A 27,446-nucleotide genomic window follows, 5' to 3' on the forward strand; every position below is an offset into this window, starting at 1 on the left:
CCGCTGGTCAACCAACACAAGAAACCGCTGGTCAACCAACACAAGAAACTGCTGGTCAACCAACACAAGAAACCGCTGGTCAACCAACACAAGAAACCGCTGGTCAACCAACACAAGAAACCGCTGGTCAACCAACACAAGAAACCGCTGGTCAACCAACACAAGAAACTGCTGGTCAACCAACACAAGAAACCGCTGGTCAACCAACACAAGAAACTGCTGGTCAACCAACACAAGAAACCGCTGGTCAACCAACACAAGAAACTGCTGGTCAACCAACACAGGAAACCGCGATCTCCAATGAAAGGATGAGTTACATCTCATCTGGTATCGCCTTTATTCTGTTGCTGGTGCTATGTTTCATTCTAGGTTCCTGGTGCTACAGACGGTCCCGTCGCAAGCGAATCAAAAGGTTATTCACTGTTATTGTTACTACATACTTAAGATGGAACATAAAAAAATTTGTTGGTTATTGCAAAACTGGGACAATTAACAGGAGAGATTCTGAATGTTATAGCATTTTACAGCTAAATGCTGTATCTATAAGTTAATTACAGCCGGTTCCACTCTTAGCAGGCGCTGTTTTGACACGTGATGGAGACCTTGCCTCTTTGTTGCTTAAATGTATTCACTTGATAGCAAAGAAAACCTTACTATTATAAATTGACCCTATATATAACATATCCGTACCACAAGACAAACATAGCTTAACCTTGAAATGTGATGTTCAGACAAGAAATCGGAAGTGAAATGATTTGGCAAAATGACGGGAGGCGCAGTGGCCCACTGGTTAGTTGGGGAGCAGTGAGGGAAAAGGAGAGAGAGGGAGAGAAAAGAGAGGAGTGTGGTACGGGAAGGCTAGAGAACAATCGTTCACTCCTCACACCAAGCCCCTCTCTCCTTCTTTCGCTGGCCATTTTTCGTGCTGCACATTGTGCTGCACCCCAAGTAACTACCCAAGCGCGTTGGACTCGGGATCTGCTTGGGGTCCATGTTGGTACGTTGGCTGGGGTCACTGTGTTGTGTTCCTGAATAAGAAATCTATTTAACAAATAGATTCCATGTTGCCGTGCGTCTGTTCAGTAATAGATCACAGATGACGTCAAAATGTGGTACGTTGGCTGGGGTCACTGTGTTGTGTTCCTGAGTAAGAAATCTATTTGTGAATCTCTCCAGCTTAGGATATCAGTTTAAAATGGATGACGCCAAAGTGCCAGGTCAACCTGATGAAATGTGTGGAGGTAGCCTGCAATGGACTAGCATGTTATCTAGAGGAAATAACAATAACTCTCGCTCGGAAGTTGGGATAGCTTTGATGGTATATGCTTAACTACAGTCTTTACCATTGGAGAACTTGGTATCCAATTGGAACTTATTGGCAGAATACAGAATGGCTGAGTTCAATGCCAAGCTCTAAGACATTCATCTTTTAAGCAGCAAGATTTAAGTAAAATAATAGCCTACTTTGCTATACTACTTGATAACAACTCTTTTTGTGCTTAAACTATTTTCCCATTGTTCCACAGATCAGCTTGTTCAGCTCGCGAAATTATCGCGTTTGACAAGTGGGAACTTCTTCCTGAGCAAATAGAACATAAGGAAGAGCTGGGTCGAGGAGCGTTTGGTGTGGTTTACAAAGCAATTCTAAAGAGACGAGTTGGAATAGAAGTGTTTGACACTGAAAAAACACTGAAGCCCGAGGAGCCATGCCAGGTGGTTGCTGTTAAAGAACTGCAAGGTAATTGCAATCATCATGCAAAATCATGTATAAAAGGGCAAATCGTTACACAACTTGCTAATTGGGTAGGTCCAGTGTCTTTAAAATACACCCGAAAGAGATTTTTAAAATTCACAGTGATATGCAAATACTTATGCATCAGTAAATTCCAGCAGTACCCACCATTTTATTTACTGATTAATAATAATTATATAGATTTAGGCCAGCCTGAAAGCGTAGCTCCTGGGCCGGGTTGTTCAGAGCCCGATTAAGCTAACCCAGGAAAAGGTAGAATTTTGATTTGAGTTTTGTAACTTTGCGGTGAGGTTTTCTGTGTATTGTTTGGCCTTCTGTTTTGAGTTTTAATAACCACCATATACACAAAACAAAGCAGTAAAAAACATTTGTATCGAAGAAAAAGTTATTATTCAGTTAACTTCTAATCCTGGGCTAGCATTAACCGACTTCCGAACAATCCTGCCCTGTTTTCAACAAGTGAGCCCGCAATCCAATTGAAAAGCAGCACTTGGTCAGCAGTCAACTTAAAAATAACGTGACCTCATTGAGCTGTAAACTTAAGCCCGTGATATGGTCATGTGATACTGGTCAGTGGATACCTCATTTTGACAGGTGTCAATTGATCATAACATGGATGTCCAATATTAATGAAGTACGTGGTAAACTAAGGCTGCATGTCTCTGTCAGCCTATTTTTTGGAGTATGGCCGCCATTTTGCGCGATTCCGTCATCGTCGCCATCGTGCGAACGTGCCCATGAGCAATACCACTAGCCATGATAACCATGAGAAAATCAACTCATAAGTTTCCTTTTCTTTCCTGTGTGAGTATGGAGCCCCGCTTGGCGGCATTTCAGGCCGCCGGAGCTCGGCTAAAAAAACTGCAGAGGTGTTGGGAGGCGACGATCCCCCGGGCGGGGCATTTGCCCTCTTTCTTCCTCCCCACCCCAGGGCATTTAGACAGCTTATGTGTATTTTGATATTTATGCTTATTGAGACAGCTTATGTGTCCCCACCCAAAAATGCTAATGCTCGGGGCATAGCCTTGGGGGGGGGGGGGGAGGGGGCGGCCGGGCGATGGGCACTGCTGGAATTGACTGACACATTAACCCTTTTCAGATCAGTCGCATCTGGTCTTTTGCAATCAGATCACAAGTTGTATCTCCCCAGTCTTAAGCTTGAGGTGACATTACAAACGACACAACTGAGCCATTTCCCTTTATAGTGTGGATATAATTAAAACAAATCAGCCATAAAATGTTGTTTTCGTGTCCCATTATTCCTGTATTGGACAGCGGGTAATCCTGAGCATGAAACGCAATTGAATTTTCTGTCGGAATGTACTCAGACTGTGACTGAAGCAAAGCCTAATAGATGGCTGATTGATTTTTGAATCTGGTTTTAAAATGGTATATTCGTAGCAAATAGGAATTTAACTACATCATTTGTGTTTAGATGATCCGAGCAAAGAACAAAAAGAAGAGTTCTTGCAGGAAATAGAACAGATGAAGCTGTTGGGTGCACACCAGAATATTGTATCCCTGGTTGGTTGTTGCACTTTGCAGGAGCACAAGTTCCTGGTGATAGAGTACGTTCCGTTTGGTGATCTGTTGCAGTGGTTACGATGCAGGAGGCAATCGGTAAGACATTTTTCAAAGGAATATTTAATCAATTTGACGTTGCCCCAAGTGTTTTGTAGTAATGGATTTTACGGTAACTCTTTTAAAGGACAGTGAGAGTGACTTCACGAGATAGTTTGTGCTAATTATATGTGGCTCTTGCCAGTCTATCAAAGCTCACAGTTTAGCATGAAGCTATAGGATTTTCAATGGCTAGATGTCTCCCAAGTAGGCTGTGTTGGGTTCTAAATATAACAAAATTTCCAGTTAATAAAAAAAGTACTTTTCAGCCATCATCTTTAAACTTAATTGCCTCCACGTTTAGACCAACATGGTAATTTATGACCTAATTGTGTTCATTGTACTCTAGATCAATCGAAACCAAGGCACTGGGGGTAACGAGGAGAAGAAATGTTACGAAGACAAGGAAATATTTAATGCTCAAAAAGAAGTGAGTGAATGTGACCAATTGCAAGTAGGTGCCTTACATTAAACCCTATTCTGACGGCAGATATGTCAGTTTGAACTTCAAGAATGTGAGTGGTGTGATGGAGTTGCGACTAAAAGTTCTGAGGCCTTTGACTCCACCAGTATGTAACTTGAGGGATGGGGAGTGTTTAATAGTGTATCTTGTATATCTGCAATCAAATATCTAAGGCTTAAAAGGAAATATTCTGTCAATTGATATGTCACATAGTTGACTGCCAGGGTGTATTGATCGGTGAGGAGGGGGTTAGTAAGAGAATTGGTGGTGGGTTGGATGATGGAAGGAAGGAAGGAAGGAAGGAAGGGAGGGAGGGAGGAAGGGAGGGAGGGAGGGAGGGAGAGAGAGGGAGGAAAGAAGGAATGGGGTAAGGACGAAGGGACGGACAAATGATTGAATGGATTAGATGAACGAACAAAGGAATGGGCGAGTGAATGTATAAAAATATCAATATGAATTACATTATGTAAAATATTTAACTTATAATGCATATTTTATCAGGGAGAAGGAGTCCTTCAGGATGAAAATCGGGCCTTGGCTATTCCTGGCGGTTTCCAAGTTAACAAAGAAATCGCCATAACCTCTGGACAGCTTTCTCAGGTACATGTAAGACACAGCTTGAATACTACTTTACAATATATTATCGTCAACCTCGATATAATGCTGTAAGCAAAGATTCTCTTCAAATTTGTTTTGGAAAAATACCTTAGCCCTGACGTCAAAATTTCAATAGGAAAGTTTGAAGGAGTATTTCATTCCGCGTGAAAAGAAAAGTTGACAGATGTAAGAAAAATATTAAAATGTGATCATTTTAATGCATTTAAATAGCAGGATGGAGGTATGGATGGCAGATATAGACTAGAGCGTTTAGATGCTACTTTAAAGTCATCAACCCTTTTCGCTGAGAACCTTGCTGAAGTAAGTAGTTGAAAAGCGAAAATGTTTGCTTTTTTATTGTTTATTTACATGGCAGTTTTAACTCTTAAAACTACATTTTGCAAAGATTATAACATGGAATTGTTATTTGGTATCTACAAACGTAACATACATGTAAGATAGTGAAACTTCAATGTGCCAAATATGATGAGATTAGTTATGTCAACATAGCCAGACTGGCAGTAGAAATCAAAAGCATTAGATATCTTCTAAAAAGTATGATGATGTATTAAAATGCTAAAGCTAGAGCAGGAGTGGAAGAAATGTAAAAAACAAACACTGGAACCAAAATTAAAACCGAGAAAAAATATCACAATCTGGGCATTGTAACCTGTCAAAACAATTGTATAGCAAGCACACCTTCGACATATTACTACAAATGTTTTCTAATCAATATAAGAAAAACTCACAAAGTTTAGTGTTTTTATTGCGCTGCATTAGGTTTGAAATAAGTGTGGCAAATAATTTACAAGCGTTTAGTTTACTATCATTACTTGTTAGGTTATGTTCTTTTTCCTGCCTTCTTTATTCAGGAAAGAAGTAATGATTTATTGGATCAGGAAAACATCGAACTGATGCCGATACCATCGATGTCACAGGAAAACAGCAACGCTGCCGCCATATTGATATCAAGTGAAGATATAGGTAGTGATGGTGATGATGATGATGATGATGATGAGGGCGAGGAAGAGGAAGAAAACAACAACTATTTACTGGATCAGCAAAGCATGGAACTGCTGCCGATGCTATCGACAGCACAGAGAGACAGCAACCCTTCCACCATATTGATATCAACTGAAATTGCTGATGATGACGATGACAAAGAAGAAGATACTCTGGATCTCGAAAGAATGGAAGTGCTGCCAATGTCAGCGACATCACAGGGAAACAGCAACGCTTCCACAATACTGATATCAATTGAGAATATTGATGATGATGACAATGAAGAGGAAGAAAACAGTAGCAATTTTCTGGATCAGAAAAAAATAGAAGTGCTACCGATGCCATCGACATCACAGGGGAACAGCAACGATTCCGCCATGTTGATATCAACTGAAAATACTGATTATGATGATGACGACGAAGAAGCAGACAGCTTTACTACTCAAAAGCTGTTTTCCTTTGCTTGGCAAATAGCAAAGGGAATGGTAGGTATTAATATAACTACCTAGAAATCAGATATAGTATAATACTTTGTAGTAGTGACACTGAATATCTGACTAACAAAAAAAGAAAAAATATGTCCTGTGGATAAAGTACCATAATCAGCTATAATCCTTATTTCTAGAAATAAATTCGTACTCTTTAATTCTTACATGATATTTTAGAATCATCTCGCGGAGAAAGGCTTCATTCATCGTGACCTTGCAGCTCGTAATATTCTGGTTGGCAGTGATAACCGAGTCAAAGTGTCAGACTTTGGGTTGATGAGACAAATCTACGAAGACGTGTACAGTGGAAGGAATACAAAGAAGCTTCCTGTGAAATGGATGGCCCCAGAATCAATTAATGACAGCGTTTACACCATCAAGAGTGATGTGTAAGTCAATCTTTCTGTGTGACGGCAAAGCCTTTTCCTTAACCCTCAGATGCACACATGGAGAACTACAACTTGTTCTTTTGAGTATTTAGCTTGTATCATCGAGTTATGATATGCGGGAAGTGTGGAGAGCAGGAAAGAAGCGTAGAAATTGTTAATGGGACACCTTGTCATTATAACACATGGACTAAAAAGCGAACTCCTTAAAATCTTAGTTGTGTTGAGTACATGTAATTACAAAACAGCACTTATTGATGTTTTATATTTTCATATAGCTGGTCCTTTGGCATAATTCTTTGGGAAATGGCCACCATGGGTAAGTTAAACATAAATTGTTATTTTTTTTTTATATATATACTAAATTCTTTTTTCCTTTAGTTTTGAAATTGAAGTCATTACTTTCATTACTTTCTTATGAGACAATAATGTGTGCTTCGTGTTTTCTCGGTTTGTTAACTTGCCCTTTTATGACTTGTTTTTGGATACATTCCAGGAGGTGTCCCTTATCCCACGTTAACCAATCGAGAGCTGTGTCGACTTTTGAAGACTGGTTATCGCATGGAAAGGCCTGACATGTGTTGTGATGAAGCGTAAGTGATTAAATTAGCTGGGGTTCAATTTTCTTTCTGGAATAGAACTGATACATGAGAACAAGCAACTATGGCAAGAGGCAACCATCCTAACAACTGTTAATGCTGCTGCTAACATTAGACAAGAGGCACACGTGAAGGCAATGAATAGCGGTGAAGAACAGATTCAACCTGCGGACACTCCAATTCGCTGTTATAAGAACAACCAATGTTATGGACCAGAAGATTATCACTTTCAGTAGCTTAAATCAAATTACCTGGAAGTACATGTCTCGGTAACATCAACTATACACATCCAAAGTTTCACAGGATTTGTCTAAGCCCTTGTAATACTGTGATTTAGAAAATAGCCCAAAGAAAATGCGAACACTGATTGGTTTGAAATCATGTTGCTATTAAACAATTAGATTATTCGCTCGAGATTTCCAGGGCTCAAAATAATTTTCATACCGTGACTGGGCATGTTGAGGCCAAAGTAATTTTAGCTCAGTTACATCTCGTTTGAGATCGGTCAAGATATTTAAAAAGAAATTGAGTAATGTTGGTCTAATTAAACCCACAAATATAATTTGTTTGTTCCAGTTGTTGCTAGGCTGTTTGAAAATTGGCTTGATACAAAGAAAAGCTTAAAACTTATCCAAAGATAGCCTTGGCAGGGCTCAGCAGCTCAATGAAGTGGCACGCTGTCAGTGGAATTCTTGCCATCTGCCAAAGAAAAAGTATTGAACGGATGCAATTATTATTTGATGAAACTTCGAGTTTTTTGATGGGTATATTTATTGAATTCCATGAGCTGTTTTGACCCCTTTGATGTTCTACAAAGTATTTATGTCCATTAAAACGTAAATGAAACCAAAGATGCATCAGCAGATCCTAATTTTGGGCTTCAGAAATAACTGGGAAAACAAATATGGCCGAAGAAGTTTCTGTTTCCTTGATTCTCAACAAATCATCCTGTTACTACAAATACGGCTACAGTTACACAACAAGTATTGGGAAGTTTCTTAATGATGTAACTAAAATTAAGTTGTAAGGTGTTAGAAGCCATAAAAAAATCTAAACTCTGTTGTAGTTTAGAGAGAGTTTTTATGCACGAAGAACTAATGACCATCATCTGGTAGATTTTACCACTGATAGTGGATAGATTTTGGTCAATTGTGCTATTAGCAACGAATAGAGGGTGTCTCAAATTTCATTCGTGAACAAAATAATTTTACAGATACAGATACTGATAAGGCCTTGAGCTTTCTTGTTGGTACGTAATCATTTTTGTCTGTTTTGTAAAGGTAACTTTTATCGTTTGGTTGTAAATCAGATACTGGGTTCGTGCTCAATGTTACATTTACGGCTTGATGGAAACGAAGCAGACTGCAAAATGTGTGTTTTGATGTCCTGGAGTCCCATAGTGTCTAAGTTTGAAACAACTCGACAATTGAGTGAAAAGTCAAGTTTGTTTTGGCGCCTTGTTTGTCGATTTTTTGCAGTAAAAGTGAAACAAACGACAAATATCTTGACATCTTTAGAGCATTACATTTGAAATAATTACGCCAACAAAGAGAGGTGCTCTGTGCAAAAGTGTGATAGTTAGGCAAATCTTAAGCGTCACAAAAAGCTGAGTCTGATTGGATTCCCTTTGCCGTACAGAAAACCCAAAGACTGACTAGTTGTGAATTCTGAATTGAAAACCTCCACCGTCATAATTAATGAAATATTTTTTCGAATGGATAGCAGCAGTTGTTCGAACGGCTCAATATTTTTCTGAATGGATAACTCCAGCCATTCGAATGGCATTCCTATTGATGTTGAATGCATGACAAACAGCAAGCGAACAATTTTTAGCCATTTGAACAGATACCTGTTGGTGTATGTTTTCGTGCGAGAAGTCGTAATAAAAAAGAGATTCAAAATCTAAGATTTACAGTTGAGCATTTAATTGTTTATTCAAGAATGAACAGTGTGACTATCTCAACATTACCGGTGAGTGAAGTTTTTGGCCGGTCAAGTCACCATTTTGGCCAGACGTTGCCTGTTGACCGGCCGTTATTTTCAGCCCTGGATTTCTATGGGTGATTAAGTTGAATAATCTAATTGTTTCACTATAAATCTACTAGTCGTTCCAAACTTCATGTAGTAAATCCTCTTATTATATAAACACCAGTGAAATACCAGGATTTCTCCTTTTACTAAAAAAATTATATCTTCATCGCGCACAGTGAAGGTACTATTTTTATCGTTCAAGTGTGAGGATATTGGTGACGCCATGGTTACTAACATGATAATCCATTAAACTGAACTAAGATGTGTTGCGGTGTGATTGAAACATCATCAGATCTTCCTCGGAAATCTTCGATTATCTTCGGAAATCTTCTGTGATCTTCGGAAACTTTTGGAAAATGTTCCAAAACGTTTGTCTGGCCTTCAGACAACTTTTGGAGAATCTTCGGAAATCTTCGGAAAGTGTTCGGAAAATCGTAAAAATATTTGTCATTGCCATGTTTATATAATAAACAGAATATTACATGCCCACTTGTGGATACGAATTTTATCTTCTGGTGTTCAACTCAATATCTCATGAGTGAGCACAGTGAACGAGTGAGATATCGAGTTGAACACGAGAAGATAAAATTGGTATCCATGCGCAGGCGTGTAATATCCTCTATTTCACAGACACTTCAAAAACGCCAAGAAACTGCTGTCATTGGAGCTTTCATCTCCAAATTGGGCTGGTACTACAGCGTTTTCACACCTTGAGCTATTTTTTGAATTACTACTGGCGTGAAAATATGACATCACCAGCCACGCCTCCTTCCTGTCCCCAAATTGAACCAATAAAATCTTGCTGTACTGTCAGTTATTCAAAACGTTGGAGGAACTGGACTCATCATCCTCGGAATTTTCCGATACAAGTTGCTATTTTCTTGATTCTTATTTGGAATCAAGCGTTTCGGAAAGCGAAGCTGAGGATAGTGACGAAGAAACAGCTGGGGCTGAATGCAAAAGTTCTGGTAGTCAATGGAGGACAACACCAAAGGCAAAAACTAATGGTAAGAGTAAGCTTGCATCCAAAACAAAATCGCTAAGTAACCAGCAAATGGAAGAATTATCATTGTGGGTTATTTCTGATGAAGAGGCTAAGAATGTGGAAAGCGAATTACAGCTTATCCACGAGTCTTAAAATTCTCAATGAAGGAAATTTAACTTTTCCGAGAGAAGAACTCATTTGATCCTTTGGACAAAGAAGTGTTGTAGTTGAACTTCCTTTCAATGTAAAAACTTTCTTTTGTTCCAAACAATTTGCATGATTGCTGGCCATGTGATTGAAAACACTCTATACCATAGTTCTACTGTTAATTAATTAAAATACTTACTTTGGCCATGTGTAGTAGCCAGTGAAACTCCTGAATGATTTTATTAGCCAGTCACAAAGGACAAAGACAATGCAAAGAACCAGTCAAAACACGAATGAATACATTTTTTTCTGATATCCAGAATGTATTAATAATCAAGGCATGTTTTTGCTTCTTCACTGACGGCAAGCAACTCAAAGCGTGGGAACTTGACATGATTACCCTTAGAAATCATGCGCTGCCGTCATACATGACGTGATTACCCTTGTCTTTGACATGATTATTGTATAATCTGCAGCTAGATGATGTCACAGGTGCTGATTTCAAAAATTCACCGTATGCTTATTCCCAATCAGAAAAGAGATAGTGAGTTCAATGTATAATTTGTGTAGGTATTGTTTTCATGTACCTGTAATATCTACCATATTAGCCCAACATACTAAAATTCTGGAATGGTTATGAGGCCTGGTAGAATAAAACAAAGGAGTTCTGCATTATAGTTGAAGAATTTAATACACAGAAATGGAGCTGGGTAGCCTCATAAATAGGTTGCAACTTGTAGAAGTCCTGGTACTGGTTTGTACATGAACGTTAAAGATCCTTGACAAGAGTTATAAATTTTAAGCTCTTTATTTAAGCTGGAGAATTGCAATGTAAAAGGAACTGCATATAGTTTTTGAAGTCGTGAAATACTGAGTAAGTTCTACCAAAATAGAGGCCGTAGCCAGCAATGAGCGATGGAAATCTGGTCATAAATAACAGGCTGACATGATGGCTGGCCTTTAACTGACTGGCCCGTTTAGTCCAGGAACTTAAACTTTACGTTTTGATACCAGTGCATACAACTCCAGTTTAAGTCGCAGCATTTCATCAGCGTCGACTACTTTACCATGCATTTTTAAATCTCTTTCACTCCTTTTTTATTGATCCTTGTATTGGCTAATTTTGAGGTAAGTTCTTTAAATGTACCACCAACAATTTCATCACTTGTACATTCGAGGTTTAGTAACGTGGCAATAAGAACCCTTAAGTCAATCTCTAAACTTTCTTTGTTTTTTTACACAGTTCTAACACATCCGCAGAAATGTTGATTGATACTTGCGCAAGTTGTTGTCGGTTGAGAATTCTTGGACTTCTATGTCCACCGAACGCAAGGAATGAGTTCTTCTCTCAGAAAAGTTAAATTCCCCCCACTGAGATTTTTAAGACTTGTGGATAAGCCTAATTCACTAAAAAACCCACAATGTTAATTCTTCCATTTGCTGCTTATTTAGCGATTTTGTTTTGGACGCAAGCTTACTCTTACCATTAGTTTTTGCCTTTGTGTGTTTTTCTCCGTTGACTGTCAGAACTTTTGCATTCAGCCCCAGCTGTTTCTTACTCACTATCCTCAGCTTCGCTCTCCGAAACACTTGATTCGAAAGAAAAATCAAGAAAAGAGGAACTTGTATCAGAAAATTCCGAGGACGACGAGTCCAGTGCGTCCGCCATTTTAATAACTAAACAGTACAGCAAAAAGATTTTTATTGGTTCAACTTGAGGGCAGGTTGGAGGCGTGGCTGATGATGTCATATTTTCGTGCCAATAGAAATTTTAAAAATGGCTCAAGGTGTGAAAACGCTGTAGCACCGGCCCAATTTGGAGATGAAGGCTCCATGTGATATGCTCCTGTAAAAGCTAACAAATACTAATAATGAGAATTGGTCTAGTTATAAAATTTTGCTTATAAACAACTAATCATTGACATAGCTTATCATAAGATTTACTGATGATACATTGCTGGGCACGGTCCAGGATTCAATATGTCATGTTAATTTCTTTTTCACATTATTTTGGATCACACTAAATTATGGAAAAATTTCGTTTTTTGGGCATCTTGCCCCTCCATGCACCTATACAATGTCGAGAAACTGATATAGCGTTGTAATATTTTTCAAGTTGGCTTTGACAAATATTGTAGATTGATCGGGTTTGTTCCGCAATGCAGTTATTTAACTTTTTGTCATCTTCTAATCCATGATAGATATGAACTGATGTCTGAGTGCTGGAATGAAGATCCATCCTCTCGTCCCAGTTTCTCTGAGTTGATTGACCGACTGGAGGTGATCATGACGAGGAATGTACCATATTGTGACTTGAACAAGCATGATGAGTCACGCTCCTACTACAACCTGCCAGTTAAAGCTGATGAACACAGCGGATAAGAAAGTGACAGAAAGTTCTAGAGGATAATGCACTATGGACGAGAACTTAAAACTTTAAGGCCATATTTAACTTTAAAAAGGAAAAGAAAAATTACCATATGTGCATGTAATCCAGACTTCAATCCTAGAGAGATCAACCGGTAGTTAGGACAAACTCAAGAATTGCACAGATAACCATCTTTTGTCAAATATTACAAACAAAAAAAATATAAGCCTTGTCTCTATCCACTTCTTAACTCATATCCATTCAATGTTGTCTTAAAATGTTGGTAATACATGAGATGTAATTTTAGATAAAAAGAGAGAGAGAAAAAAAAACACAACATCATTAAGAAGGAGGAGGTAGGAAAGATAGAAAGGTAGCTAGCCGTTGTTAGATTTTTTCTTGTCTCAGCAGTTCTATCAAGGACGGTTATTTAAACTTAAACAAGTAAAGTTATGAAATAATTTGAAACATGCACCTTATGCCTCGATGTGCTAGTTGTGTACGATGGTAGAAACTGAACTCGGAAGCAGTATTGAAAATGGAGGGGCATTAATCATGTTAACATTGCTAGCTGCTGGTTGCCTAACCAGTTGGCTATTGACATTAGTGAAGATAAAAAGCTGAATTTGAGACTGCTACATATCTTGTTGTAGCTAATTGTCTGCCAATATGCTGGTTTAAGCTTAAATATATTAAAATATAAGTTAATGTTACCTGTGTTGAATCTGACTTCATTTGTCTGTGGTTGTGGTTGCCATTGAATATGAGGGGACTGGTGTGAGGTCTGGAACCAAACGGATGCAGGAACTGAAACAACCGAGGACCATTGTAGTAATTTTTATAATGTTGATGGAGAACGCGGCTATGAACAGTGCAGAGCAGCTGGCATGAAGAGCAGTGAACTCACAGGTTAACAAAGAGGGGGTAGACATGAGAAAGGACGTGGGAAAGGCAAAAACAGAAATCAGTAAACTAGTTGTGAACGGGCTAAGAAAAACGAGGGTGTTGCGCACATTGTCAGACTCACAGTTAATGGACCAGAGTAGGCATGACAGTGTAGCCGCTGGGAATCTACACGTGCATAATGATGCCGATAAAACGGGAACTATCATTTAAAAACAGTGGCTGCACTATATCTCTCCACAGTTTGGCCAGACTGGAAGCATCAGCACAACTTGAATTACTGGCAGGAGATAAAAGCCATTGTGTTGGCAAAATAAGAGGGTCAGAATGGGATGGGGAGGGGGGGGGGGGTGGGGTGGGGAGGAGAGGCACAAATGTCAGTCATCAGTTCAAATTTTGATTGTCTGTCAGTTGTCAGTTAAGTGGCTGTTACTAATTAAGTGAAGACCTAAAACCTCTCTTAGGGCAGTTTCCTTCTCCTGTGTATAATGCGCACTTTCTGGGAACAGGTAAACAGGTATAAATCACATAAATAATTGTCAGTAAGGGTCAAATTGGGCCAGATCAAGGCAGATCATAGTCTCCTTCACAGCCATTATTAGGGTCTTCACGCAACTCTTCTCCCCACTAATAGTTAGTTGAGAGAAGCATTGTGTGATGACCCTAATAACGGCTACGAAGGGGGCTAGGCAGATTGAATTTTATTTGTAAAATTACCTCAAGTGAAACTGTATCCTGTCTACTTGATCAAGCGTTATGCTTGCATTGCACTTGTTTGGTTTGGCAGTGTACTTCTTTGTACTAAACAAGTGACACGAACCTCATCTCGACACAATCGAGACAGGGCTATTCTTAGTACTAAAAAAGTGCCTCAGTTCTTGCTCAGTCCAGACAAAATCAGGAGCATACACATGGAATCTTCATCTCCTAATTGGGCCGGTGCTGGTGTTTTCGCACCATGAGCTATGTTTAGAATTACTATTGGCACGAAAATATGACATCATCAGCCACGCCTCCTACCTGCTCCCAAGTTGAACCAGTAAAATCTTCTTGCTGTACCCCAGTAAAAAAATTTGTGATCACCGTGTGATCACAGATCACGCCCATGATCACACCCGCGATCACTCTCTTTAGCGTGATCACGCTTTCAAGCTGGTGTGATGAGCTTTGTTGAGCTTTGAGCTTTGTTGTGAGATCAAGCAGTTAGCTGGCGTGATGAGCCTAGTGATAGGAGTGATCACGCCCGTGATTATTCTGTTCCCAAACTTGCAACCGTGATCACCCTGACTGGAAAGTCACTTTCAGTTTCCAATGAGCAAAACAAAAAGACGTGTTATGGACTTTGTGAAGGCAAAATGATGGATATTTAGGTATTGTTTTATCAAAAGCTCAGTATTATCAACTGTAGTTGATATTTGCGCAACATAAGTAAATGAAATGAATTTTAGCTGTGCACTGTTTTTTGATTTGTATAAAAAAATGTAAGTGCGTCGATTTGCCAAGTTTTTCATAAATCAAGTTGTAAAGTATTAAATTTAGGTTCTTAAAAAGTCGCAATAGATTAAGCTTAATTCTGTTCTCTCAAACAACGTTATTAGCTTCAAAAACAATTTTTCTCACAGTTGTTTTGAACAGTTTCTGCAACAATCTAGTATCCCTTTAAAAATAATCACGATTATTTGCGATTGCAGTTATTTTGAACCACTTACTGTTTACAAACTAGACTCCTCATCCTCAGAATTGTCTGATACAAGTTCCTCTTTCCTTGATTCATCTTTGGAATCAAGTGTTTCGGAAAGCGAAGCTGAGGATAGTGATGAAGAAACAGCTTAGGCGGAATGCAAAAGTTCTGATAGTCGACGGAGAAAAACACCAAAGGCAAAAACTAATGGTAAGAGGAAGCTTGCATCCAAAACAAAATCGCTAAATAAGCAGCAAATGGAAGAACTATCATTGTGGGTTATTTCTGAGGAAGAGGCTAAGAATGTGGAAAGCGAATTACGGCTTATCCACGAGAGAAGAACTCATTCCTTTCGTGCATTCCATGGACAAAGATGTGTGGTAGTTGAACTTCCTTCCAATGTAAAAACTTTCTTTTGTTGCAAAAAATTTGCATAGTTGCTGGCCACATGATTGAAAATACTCCATACCATAGTTCTACTGTTTATTCAAATACTTTAGCCATGTATAGTAGCCCCAGTGTGTTTTATCGATGAAAACACAGCCTTCCCACTCATTGTTTTCAAAACCTTGCACCACTTTTTCTTTCAAATATCATAGATGAAACCAAATCCAATGTGACTCACGTGCACCCGCACACATTTTTTTGCACTTCATGTCGGCTACATGTATTCATTGGAGTTTTGATTGGTTCTTTGCATTGTCTTTGTCCTTTGTGACTGGCTAATAAAGTCATTCAGGAGTTTCATTAACTTTTTTAGCACGAGGGCAACTGGTTCTCACAGGCTGGCAAAACTTTTTGAACTGAACTTTTTATAGGAAAAAGTTTCCTGGAGATGGTCCAAACAGGTGGGCAGAATCTTCCTTACAGCCGGTCAATTTGCCTGGTGTCCCGCCCTTAATGAAACCCCTGTCATTACTTTGGTTTTGGTTTTATGATATTTGATATAAAACAACACTATGCATATTAGTCTTGAAAACAAAGCCAGTTGTTATAGAGGTCATAACAGACTGATAGTATTGTTACATTATTAGTACATGTACAGTGTATCATACAAAATAAAAATGAAAAACAACAACAACAACAAAAAAACTGTTCTTACAGTCTTATTGTGCAGTTCCAGAAAATATCTACACTCCCCCCACAGAAGGGATTGGAATTTCCTGGGGGGTGGGGTGTTCTGGAAGACCAAAAAATTTTAAGAACTGTATGAAGCTTTACTGGAATTTCCAGAGGGGTGGGGAGGTGTTAGAAAAAATCCCTTCCATGGGGGAGGTATGGATATTTTCCGGAACTACACATTGAGATACTACAACATAATAACATAATTATAATTAAACATGCCAAGGGATAGTACTGGAGGGTAGTGGATGCAGAACAAACAACTGAGAGCGTTGATCTCGAGTACAGTCTCAATAGGTGAGTATTTTATTGATGCAGATGTATATATGAAAAAGCTGGGATAATTCAAACGTTACTGCTACTTTGTGGGCTTTTTTATCCCAATTTCCAAAGAGTCCATTTGTCAAATTTGTTCAAAAAAGTAGATAAACTTTTCTGAAACTTGCTCAAGAATTCAAAAGACTTCTTCTCACAAACCAACAATTTTCAAAGATAAGAAAATGCTTCAACTAAATTGTCAACTGAACATACAAGATGCTGCCACCAAGCTGTTAGTTCTAGTTAATTCTTACTTTTGATACCAAACAATAATTGGATGAGGTTTTTTGTGATATCCAGAACACACTAATAATCAAGGTGGAGGTAGGGGTTATCAGCCGTAGCCGAAGACCTTGATTACTTTTGGATATCACAAAAACTTAATCTAGTAATTGTTTTATCCTACATAAGGCCATCCCCGTTTTTTTTTGTTTATTGTCAAATGCATTTTCTGATTTTGGGTCGGTCCGTCAGAAAAGGAAAAAAAAAAAAAAAAAAATTGGAAAAGGAGTCTGGAGCTAGGAGACATGGTACCTCAGCATAATATCCATGGAGCCTGGAAACAACAAGGTGTGGTTATAAAGTCAACATGGCGGCAATGGAGGAAGGAAAAATCGACATCGTTGTTTAAGGGACACAGTCAGCTTTGGGACCGGGCTGAGCTGGACACTAGTTTTCTCACTTTGAAAAGAAGCTAAAAGAATTCACATCAACCTGAAATCAAAGTTACATGTCAAGTCCATCTAGAAATTCACTTCAATCTTCGCAGTGTTTTGCTTGATTTTCAATCGCTTACTGAAAAATCTGTTTTTGAGTGTGCTTTTGCTCATCCTATGATATTATTTTATCATGTTTGGTTAAAAACACTGGATTGCGTATCTGTTATATGCAAATTAGCTATGAAATGGTATCTAATGCGCATGTGCGCCAGCTGACTGTGTCCCTTTAAAATCAAACAAGAACAGGGAAAAAACTAAAAATCTGTAAGGCAAAAAATTGCTTATCTTTCAGATTAAAGTGACAATTGTTTGATATAATGTGTCATTGCTTTCTGCATAACTTTTTTTTTTGAAAACGTGAAAATCTGGGACGGTCAGACGGCGCTAAACAGAGAAAAAAAGGGGATGGCCTAATTGAATGAAAAAAAGAAGTGAAAGGCATGTTTTTGCTTCACTGATGGCAAGCAACACAAAGTGCAGGAATTTGACATGATTACCCTTAGAAATCTGATGCACTGCGGTCATACATGCCATGATGACGTGTGATGTTGAGTGCCCTTGATGTGACTATTGTATAATCTGCAGCTAGATGACGTCACAGGCGCTGATTTAAAAAATTCACTGTACGCTTACGGCTAATCAGAAAAGAGATGGTGAGTTTGATGCATACTAAATGTAGGTATTGATTTTATGCACGTGTAATATCTACCATATTAGCCCAGTTTTAACATACTAAAATTCTGGAATGGTTATGAGGCCTGGTAGAATAAAACAAAAGAGTTCTGCGTTGTAGTTGAAGAATTCAATACGCAGAAACTGAGCTGGGTAGCCTCTTAAATGGGTTGAAGCTTGTAGAAGTCCTGGTACAGTGTATTGGTTTGTTCATGTACATTAAAGATCCTGGACAAGAGTTATGAATTTTAAGCTCTTTACCTAAGCTGAAGAATTACCACGTGAGCGAAACTGCGTATAGTTTTTGAAATGGTGAAATACTGATCTACTGATCTCCAACCTGCTTGATCAAATAAATTATGTATGTATGTATGTATGTATGTATGTGAGTACGTTCTACCTAATAGAGGCCGCAGCCAGCAAAGAGCCATCGAAATCTGGTCATAAATAACAGACTGACATGATGGCTGGCCTTTAACTGACTGGCCCTTTTAGTCGAGGAACTTAAACTTTACGTTTTTATACCAGTGCATACAACTTCAGTTTAGGTCGCAGCATTTCATCAGCGTCGACTACTTTACCCTGCATTCTTAAATCTATTTTACTTTTTGGAGTCAAGAATTCATTGATCCTTGTATTGGCTAATTTTGAGGTAAGTTCTTTAAAGATGCCGCCAACAATTTCATCACTTGTACGTTCAAGGTTTGGTAACGTGGCAATAAGAGCCCTAAAGTCAGTCTCTAAACTTTCATTGTTTTTTACACGGTTCTGACACAGGTGCAGAAACTTTGATTGATACTTGCGCAAGTTGTTGTTGGTTGAGAATTGTCGGACTTCTCTGTCCACAGAGCGCAAGAAAGGAATGAGTTCTTTTCTCGTGGATAAGCCGTAATTCTCCTTCCACATTCTTAACCTCTTCGTTAGAAATAACCCACAATGATAATTCTGCCATTTGCTGCTTATTTAGCGATTTTGTTTTGGACACAAGCTTACTCTTACCCATGTCGTACCATTAGTTTTTGCCTTTGGTGTTTTTCTCCGTTCACTATCAGAACTTTTGCATTCACCATCATCTGTTTCTTCGTCACTATCCTCAGCTTCGCTTTCCGAAACACTTGATTCCAAAGAAGAATCAAGAAAAATAGAGGAACTTGTATCGAAACATTCCGACGACGACGAGTTCAGTTTGTTCGCCATTTTGAATAACTAAACAGTACAGCAAGAAGATTTTATTGGTTCATCTTGGGGGCAGGTAGGAGGCGTGGCTGATGATGTCATATTTTCGCGCCAACAGTAATTCTAAAAATAGCTCAAGGTGTGAAAAGGTCGTAGCATCGGCCCAAGTACGACACGAATGGTCCATGAGATATACACTTCTCAAAAGACACGTTATCGGGGAGTGTTTTACCATCCGGTAGGCTCACAAAGTCAAGTTATTTTCGAAGCATTGAAATACGTTATGGCGGGCTACCCAAATACCAATGAATTTCTTGCCAGAAGGAACGAGGACGGAGGCAGGGTCTGGTCATAACATTCTACTACTAAAATATAAATCCGTGAAGGGTTGAATGAAAAGAGATCAAAATATGGAGAATATTGTCACGAACTCGCGAGGCTAACGCGCGAGATGTGTGAACTCTCCCAGCATTCTGTGCAAGGACAGTTCGTCCATGTTGTGGAACCGCGAAAGTTGAACGTGAGCGGAGAAACGATTAATTTTTTTTCTTATTTTCAGTGTATTTAGCGCCTTTCTTTTCGCTGCCTTCATGATTTGTTTGTAGAGAGGATTGTCTGCTTATCTTAGTGTACCTCTTGTATATTTAGGTGAAGAATGTTGCCGTTTTACCACAAAGAGCTGGAAAGTTTTGTTGGCGTGCTATTTGAGTGGAGGTGTAGGTAAGCTTTTATCACTAGTTCTGATGCTTATGCTTGTGCTTGTGCTTATGCTCTAGTGAAAACCAGCCTTTGGAGAAAACAAATATACTTGATTTTTAAGCAAGAGTTGGCTGTGGCAATATGCATTTAATACCCTTTGTCCCAGCTAGATTCCCTTGCTTCGTCCTGTATGAAACATCAAGATGTGGCTGCGCGCCCCCTCCCCTTCCTCGAGTATATCTTCAGTGTTTCAACGAGTGTTGTCCCCCCCCCGTACCATATCTTCAGTATTGCCATGAATATGGGTAGCAGGCAAGATAAATAAATAGAAATTCTACTGATATCCACCTTGGTAGGTGAATAGTTTTATCACGGATGAATTATTTGTATTTGTTTAATCATAACAAAAGACGTCTTAAAGTTACTTTAAGTGCTGTCCTTCTGTGTAAACTACTGTATGTTCTAGAAGGCAATCTTATTGAAATGCTTTTATTTGGTATGCCCATTGTATGAGTCAATTTGAAACCACCACATACCCATCCCCTGAGGCAACCACCGTTGAAGAGAAGACATTGGGTGATTCCAGAAAATATCCATACCCTACCATGGATGGCATAAACAGTTTACCGGTAATCTCCCTTGCCTTTGGAAATTCAAAAATGCTATACCCCCAATGCCCTCTGCATTTCAAAATTGTTAATCCCCCCCCTCCCTTTCAGAATTTCTAATTTCTTTTCAAACTGCTTTTTCTGCTCACAATTTTTGGTCAAGCAAACAAGCAACTCAATTTTGTTAACGTTATAGTACGTGTCATATACCACAAAAGTTCTTCAGCTTTCTTTGGCAAAACAAAATGACTGAAAGGAACCATACTATCTCAAAGACCATGTCTGCAGCGACTGGCTAACTCCAAACGAGACAAAACAAAACGAGCTCTAGGCGTGTCGCGACAAACTAGTGGGTGGGACTACTTTACAGGTCGTCTTCAAGGGTAGACAAGTAAACCATGGAAAACCAAAGTTGACGGTTATCGGCGATTTATTGCATCAACATAAACGATCGTAAACTGAAATAACAATATGTAACGAATTTCTATCAATTTAGCGGAAAAGTTGCGTAACAAATAGTCAAAACTTACATGAGACAAACTAACGATTTGGAATCGACAACATAATGAAATTGAATAACAATACATCAAAAAAAGCCAGCGTAAATACTACGCTAAGATACTAAATAAGATTCGATACAGAAGTACACAACAAAAGAAACTAATTGACAGCTCAATGCTTTCGAGCCTAAAAGGTGGGCGTTCACTCTAGTAACGTTCAGAACACTTTCTAATTTAGACGATTATAAATAAATTAACATTGTACAAATGTGCCTTTGTATTCCTTCGCCCATAGCTATAAAAAACGTAACCTAATCAAAATGCCAAAGTACTCACATATCGGTCCTGCTTGAGCCAAGGGTTAGGAAATCAAAAAGCATCAAGAGTTCAAGGTTGACAAGACCACGCGAGATGGAAAGGAAAACTACTTTAAAGGGATGCTAACTCAGCTTTTATACGCGCGTGGTGATGCTTAAAGGTCCGATTACACAACCAATAAAAAAGAAGTAAACATTGTAACTACGTTCGTAACTAAGATAAAGAGACAATTATTAACTAATCAAAATTGACCTTTGTCTAGTGTCCTTAACAGGTAGGTTACTAAGTGAGCCCAGTGATGCGTTGAAAGCAATTCCCAAATATTATGCTTACTTCGATAGATATTGAGGATTACTGTTTCTCTTGAAATACAACTAGGTAATATTTCCAATAATACTTCCCTCTTTCACTTGAACTTCTAGTAAGAGTACTTTAATTTGTGAATTATGAGACCATTGTACTTGGATGACTGCTTTAACGGTGACTTGACTTTACAGAATACAACAAAGATATCACTATTGAAGGAAAATCTTTGTATTAGAAAACCTGGAGCAAGTGCAGGGTATATTTTGTACAAGATCTCCTTAAGAATACTAGCAATATATATATATATATATATATATATATATATATATATATATATATATATATATATATATATATATATATATATCTTATTAGATGTTTTAGTGTGTAGTGTTGCTGTATATTTTTACAAGTTGTGCCCTATGAGCTCGTCAAAATACAAACAACGGATGAAAATATAAAGCGATACTACATACCAAAACATCTAATAAGAGATTTATTATCAATTGCTGCAGTCAATAAATTTGTCAATAAAAGAGGGAGAGTGTGACAGTTTTGTGTGCACACGCTGGTTCTCGCACAGGTTTTTTTCTAGAAGGGAGAAAAATATATTCTTGTATTGGATGGAGTCATGAAGTGAAGCGACTCCACCCAATACGAGAATATATTTTCTCCAAATGCCGCCAGTAATTACTGCCGACCACAGTTCCTTGCGTTTTGCATGAAAGGTGGTTGATTTCCTCTATATTGTTAGTAATTTTTTTACGGAGTAGATCTGCTGTCTGATTTGTTCGCTTCAGGCTCACTAACTGTGGCAGCAATTAAAGAGCTTAACCTGTGGGTTCACTGTTGTTCATGATCAGTACATTGGAAATTATCAATTTTGTTAGCTGTTGAAGTTTCCACATAATCCAGTGTATTTTCCACATAATCAATGCATTAATCAATGCAGGGAATTTTGAAAGAGAGGCCTGTGGCAACCATGGAAAGACAAATAAGAACTTGTTTACATCAAACCTCTTTCAGAAATCCTCCTCAAACATGTCACCATTAAGTTCTGAAAGTACTGTAACAACTATGATTTTAGATGTACCAGCATTTCCCCTGTATCATTGCTATTGGCTCAGCTTGTTGCATCTCTTATTTTCATTGTTTTGCACAACAAGTGAAATTACATTAATTTGAGGTTGCTAATCTTGCTGATTACTTTGAAATTGAGAACACTGCTACTTTCAGATTGATGGATAATTACATTTAAAGTTCATGATTATTTTTGTAAAGTTTAGCAAACATAAGTAAAACTTGCACGTAACTCTATTATTCCTATTCCCCTGGTATCGGAATTCCAAATAGTGCACAGCTTGTTTTTAACATCTATAGACTTGACACTGAATAGTACACAGCTTGTTTTTGACATCTATAGTCTTGATACTGAATAGCACACAGCTTGTTTTCAACATTATAGTCTTGACACTGAGTAGCACACAGCTTGTTTTTGACATCCATAGACTTGACACTGAATAGCACACAGCTTCTTTTCAACATCTATAGTCTTGACACTGAATAGTACACTACTTGTTTTTGGCATCTATAGACTTGACACTGAGTAGTACACAGCTTGTTTTCAACATCTATAATCTTTACACTGAATAGCACACAGCTTGTTTTCAACATCTCTAGACTTGACACTGAATAGCACACAGGTTGTTTTTGACATCTATAGACTTCACACTGAATAGTACACAGCTTGTTTATTTCAACATCTATAGTCTTGACACTGAATAGCACACAGCTTGTTTTCAACATCTATAGTCTTGACACTGCACAGTGCCCAGGTTGTTTTTGGCATTTATAGTCTTGACACTCGATAGTGCACATAACTGGTTAATTAAACCAAAAAATAAAATATTGCCTTAGTTTGTAATAACAGTCATCTAAAGCAAATAATTATATGAGGTTAATAGGGTTCAGCTTGTGTTATCTGTTGTTTTCATTGTTTCTCATAACAAGTCAAATTACATTAAATTGTGAGATCACTAAATGTAGTTTTTGAATGGTTATTACTTTTGGGGTGTCGCTACTTTCAGCATTTGTAAATAGCCATGAAATTTAGGCACCTCTTTCACAGGGGGATATTACCTTAGGTTAATACATGCAAATTTATTTTGTATAGGTTAGTGAATACATGTACTATGTACATGTTTAGTAAATCTAGCTTGTAACCCAAATTATTCTTAATCCCTTGGTTATTGCCATTTTGTCATGGTACCTGACCTACCAGTGGTAAAGAAATAATTATCTTCACATACAACCCCGGGGGTGTTGGGTGAGGTCCAAAATGCAATCGCACCATTTGTTAAGCATGCACATAATAAAGAACTAACGTTTGTTTTCTTTGTTTGTTCCAATGAAGCTGCTTTTCGCTTCAACCCTGACCATCTGATTCTATGCTTATATTGTCTCCAGTAATGTCAATTTCATTAGCGTTTTGGCGGTTTTGGAGGTGAATTGTTGAAATAGCTCGCCACGCTCGTAGCGGTTGGCAGCCATGTTGTTCTGCCATGTTGTTCTTGGCACAGTAATTTGATTACCCCCAGTTAGGTGGGTTACCCCACTCCGCAGCTTTCACATGGAGAAAACTCACCCCACCGAAGCGGGTTACCCAGACCAGTTGTCTGGGTAACCCGCCTTGCTGGGGTACCCCACCTAACGTGTGAATGCAATCAAGAAAAAAAAAGAGAGAGTTTGTAGAGAATATAGTATCTAAATTTTTGTATTTCTTCTTTTGAACAGCTGAAGTCAAAATACCTCAGGACAAGACATAAGCTTAAAAGGACCAGGTAAACACTAATGTCCTTATGCAATGATCAAATCAAAACGTAACCTGGTTCCTTCAGGGCAGTCCCCCATAGGGCATCCTTACAGGGTGCCCCAAGTCATCAAAAATAGGATCATCAAATTCTAGGACAGGAAAAAAATGAAAATGTACCACTTTTTTTTCTTTTTTTTTAAATGATGCACTTTTATTATAGGTTGCCACATGTCAGGTTTCAAAAATAGTCAATGAAATTTTCAATTCTCAAAATCAGGGAAACTTCAGGGAATAAATGGAGAAAATGGGGAGGTTCCACAAGGTATACCTTGAAAAAACAACAACAGCAACAACAAAAACAACAGCAACAACAACAAAAACAACAACAGCAACAAAAACAACAACCACAAGAAAAACAACAACAGCAACAACAAAAACAACAGCAACAACAACAACAGCAACAACAGCTAGACCAAACTACTAACTAACTCCATTCAAATTTAAACCCACAGTACAACACACCTTCAACAACTGACCACCAAACTAACTAAGAACAGACACTGCTCAACTTATGTACCAACAACTATTCTCACCTTACAAACAGTAGTCACTAACTAAAGGTACATGTATTTCTTGACCTCAACGGAATTCACATGATGTTGTTCAACCAGGCACAACACAGGCTTGACCAAAAATGAACCAATTGAATCAGGCCATAACTGATCAGTCACTGATTACTACCTTTGCATCATAATGGCTTGACAGAGCCAACAACATTACAGCAAATTGATCAAACATTTTAAGGTGGCTCAAAACAGTTTCCAGCACTTAGATTTTGATGGGTCATTATGCCACTCTTTATCCCTTGATGCTACGATCATGGTATCAAAAAACTGCCCAATCATTGGTGAACATGTTGTTATCATTTTCCTGACACATTAAGTTACTATAGCAACAGTGTGACCTGCTAAAAGCACCCTTAGTTACAGCTTAAGGGGTTTACAATTCAGAAACGGTACGGTGAAATGTTTTTATATTATCAAAATTTGATAAGCATGATAAGACATAATGTGTGGCAAAGTTTAAAAAAATTCCATAGATAGCGTTCAGAGCCACCTTAAACTGACTTCAGACTTGTCTGAATTCACCGCACACTAGCCGGCAAGTGGAGATTTTTTTGTCGGCCGACAAAAAATCGGCTAGTGTGAGGCGGCCTTAAGAGAGGACACAACACAGTCTTACCACAGTATCAAGGAAATCAAGAACTCATACTACATGGGTTTGATTATTGACGATGATTTCCTCCTCTTTCAGAACTTAAATTTTCCTTTTAGAACCGCCTGTGATTCCAACTACTAAGGAAGTTAACAGATATAAACTCGATTTCGGCTCGGGCAAGGTGTTCGTACAACATGATAAGAACAAACATACAGAACTTTTGGCATAATGAAATTCATTTTGAGTAGCAGTAAATGATTGTAACTCAGCTTTTTACATTGTCTGCAGCCATTAGACCCGGTACTAATATGAATGTCGTTCAGGGTAGATGTTTAAATCGTCCAATTTTCTGCACAAAATTATAACAAAGTAACAATTAGTCTATCTTAGAAGGGACTTTTAAAATGAGAAGGAAATAACACGCTAATACTCGCGTATTGAAGAGTACGTGAAACCAGGCACTTTCCCTTAGAAGACAGCAAGGCTACGGCGGGAAAGCCTTACGGGAACGCGCGTAATGGCATGCCACTGGATGCAATCTTTACTATCTGCCGTCGTACTTTAGGGTAGCCGCACCACATCTTAAAGTCCCTACTGCCATTCCACTTACCGCCGAAGACATGCCTGATAGGTCGAGGAGAACGAAATACTCCTGGAAAGGCCAAACAAAATAAAACTCTTCAGATTTCATTTTTCCTTATCCTCAGTACCTCTCTCCTCAGGCAGGGTCACGTCACACGCAAGCTTGCAAATTGTCCACTTTGATGCGCCTTCGACACGCGAGTTATTAATCAGAGAAAGTTCAGCGACGTTTTACTGGGGCTAAATCAAGCTATATCCGAGCGACTGAATTCTACTGTTATCGGCACGTTATGTGGTAACTGTACAAAACCTTCCAAAAAGACGGATTTTTTTTGGTTCGTACGGTAATTCCAGTATGTATATAAACATTTTTTGGTAGTGGAGGGGGGGGGGGGGGGGTGCCTTCGTTATGGGCTGGTGTAAAAGGTGGTGGCGGAAACTGAAGTAAACAGTTTCTTTGTCAACTAACTGTAAAGGTGTATTCTCGATTCATTGCAGTCTATTCGCAAATAACGTGTCGGGAGGAGCATGTAGCATGTGCTAAGGCAGGTTACTAATAGACTTCTACCAAAAGCATTGCTAGCAAGTGTTTGGATTCTGGTACCTTCCGGCCTTAACTACTAGGCAACATAATTATTGGAGGAGAGTAAGAGCAAGCCTGAACCAAGGTACAGCAATGTAAATGCTGTCTATTTTTATTCATCAGCGCAAATATTCGAATCAGTCGCACGGAGTTTGTTTACGTAAAAGAGCAAGCGATTGCAAAGGTTCCCTAATATTCGTGCTTCCAGCAGTTTACAATAATGTAGGTATAAAATATACTTTTACAAATTAGCTTTTAAGCTTAAACACTGCCAGCAAATGTGAAAATATTTAGCATGAAACGTGAAGGCAAACGTAAATATTTTAGCTCTATTAAACTTGTGAGTCAACGGAAACTGGCGCCGTCACGGAATGTATCCACAATTTAAATCATAGTTTATAGAGGGGACCTCTGTTTGCTAACCAGAAAACCACAGGAAAATACTGTCATGGATTTTGTCATTATGGTATGTCTGTCCGTAAAACCTCGGTTGTTGATAAAAAAAAGTGTTGATTTTAGCAATGGAGAGTAGTTGAAAGCCGGGTTGAAAGTCACCTAATGAAACCATTCAAGACATTAAAGTGAAGGCGTCGAACGCACCCTCATAATCTTTGATTAGTACTTTGATTTATTTTTTATTCTCGCTACTCATCACGATACATTTTTGTTGACGTAAGTTCTGAGAATTTAGTATTAAATCAAGGCAATATCTCTAACTTGACGAATTTCTTTATTCTGATCACTTGTCTGCTCCACAGTGCATTGATATTGTAGGGGGAAAGTAGACTCT

At 38.5% G+C, this 27,446-nt stretch overlaps 2 protein-coding genes across 5 annotated transcripts in view; both read left to right on the forward strand.

Moving 5' to 3' along the window:
• The first annotated feature begins 308 nt into the window (after positions 1–308).
• Positions 309–12,453, forward strand: LOC145480093 (uncharacterized). The gene is made up of 11 exons (XM_081458566.1): positions 309–412; positions 1,527–1,738; positions 3,189–3,373; positions 3,723–3,803; positions 4,338–4,436; positions 5,306–5,426; positions 5,469–5,920; positions 6,101–6,312; positions 6,588–6,628; positions 6,806–6,902; positions 12,273–12,453. Exons 1-11 carry the CDS (start codon positions 309–311, stop codon positions 12,451–12,453), a joined length of 1,785 nt encoding a protein of 594 aa, XP_081314692.1.
• A 6,765-nt stretch (positions 12,454–19,218) lies between these two features.
• The window catches only part of LOC145480561 (nephrocystin-1-like), a 109,968-nt gene continuing 101,740 nt past the window's right edge, over positions 19,219–27,446 (forward strand). The window contains exons 1-4 of one of the 4 annotated variants that reach the window (XM_081458813.1): positions 19,219–19,550; positions 19,679–19,750; positions 24,255–24,301; positions 26,572–26,751. The gene's annotated coding sequence lies outside the window, so the exon portion shown is untranslated. Of the gene's footprint in view, positions 19,751–23,959; positions 24,302–26,481; positions 26,752–27,446 lie in introns of those variants that run through there. The other 3 variants (XM_081458823.1, XM_081458832.1, XM_081458804.1) reach the window with 3 other exon arrangements.

This window comes from Orbicella franksi, chromosome 1, assembly GCF_964199315.1.
Source record: "Orbicella franksi chromosome 1, jaOrbFran1.1, whole genome shotgun sequence".
In the NCBI taxonomy this organism is placed as follows: Eukaryota; Metazoa; Cnidaria; class Anthozoa; order Scleractinia; family Merulinidae; genus Orbicella; species Orbicella franksi.

Excerpts from the sequence above, each read along its gene's own strand:
- LOC145480093 (XM_081458566.1), top strand. The coding sequence starts at position 309 with ATGAGTTACATCTCATCTGGTATCGCCTTTATTCTGTTGCTGGTGCTA. Across the intron at positions 3,804-4,337 it reads TATTTAATGCTCAAAAAGAA|GGAGAAGGAGTCCTTCAGGA; the intron begins GTGAGTGAATGT and ends ATATTTTATCAG. Across the intron at positions 5,427-5,468 it reads TGAAGATATAGGTAGTGATG|AAAACAACAACTATTTACTG; the intron begins GTGATGATGATG and ends AGGAAGAGGAAG.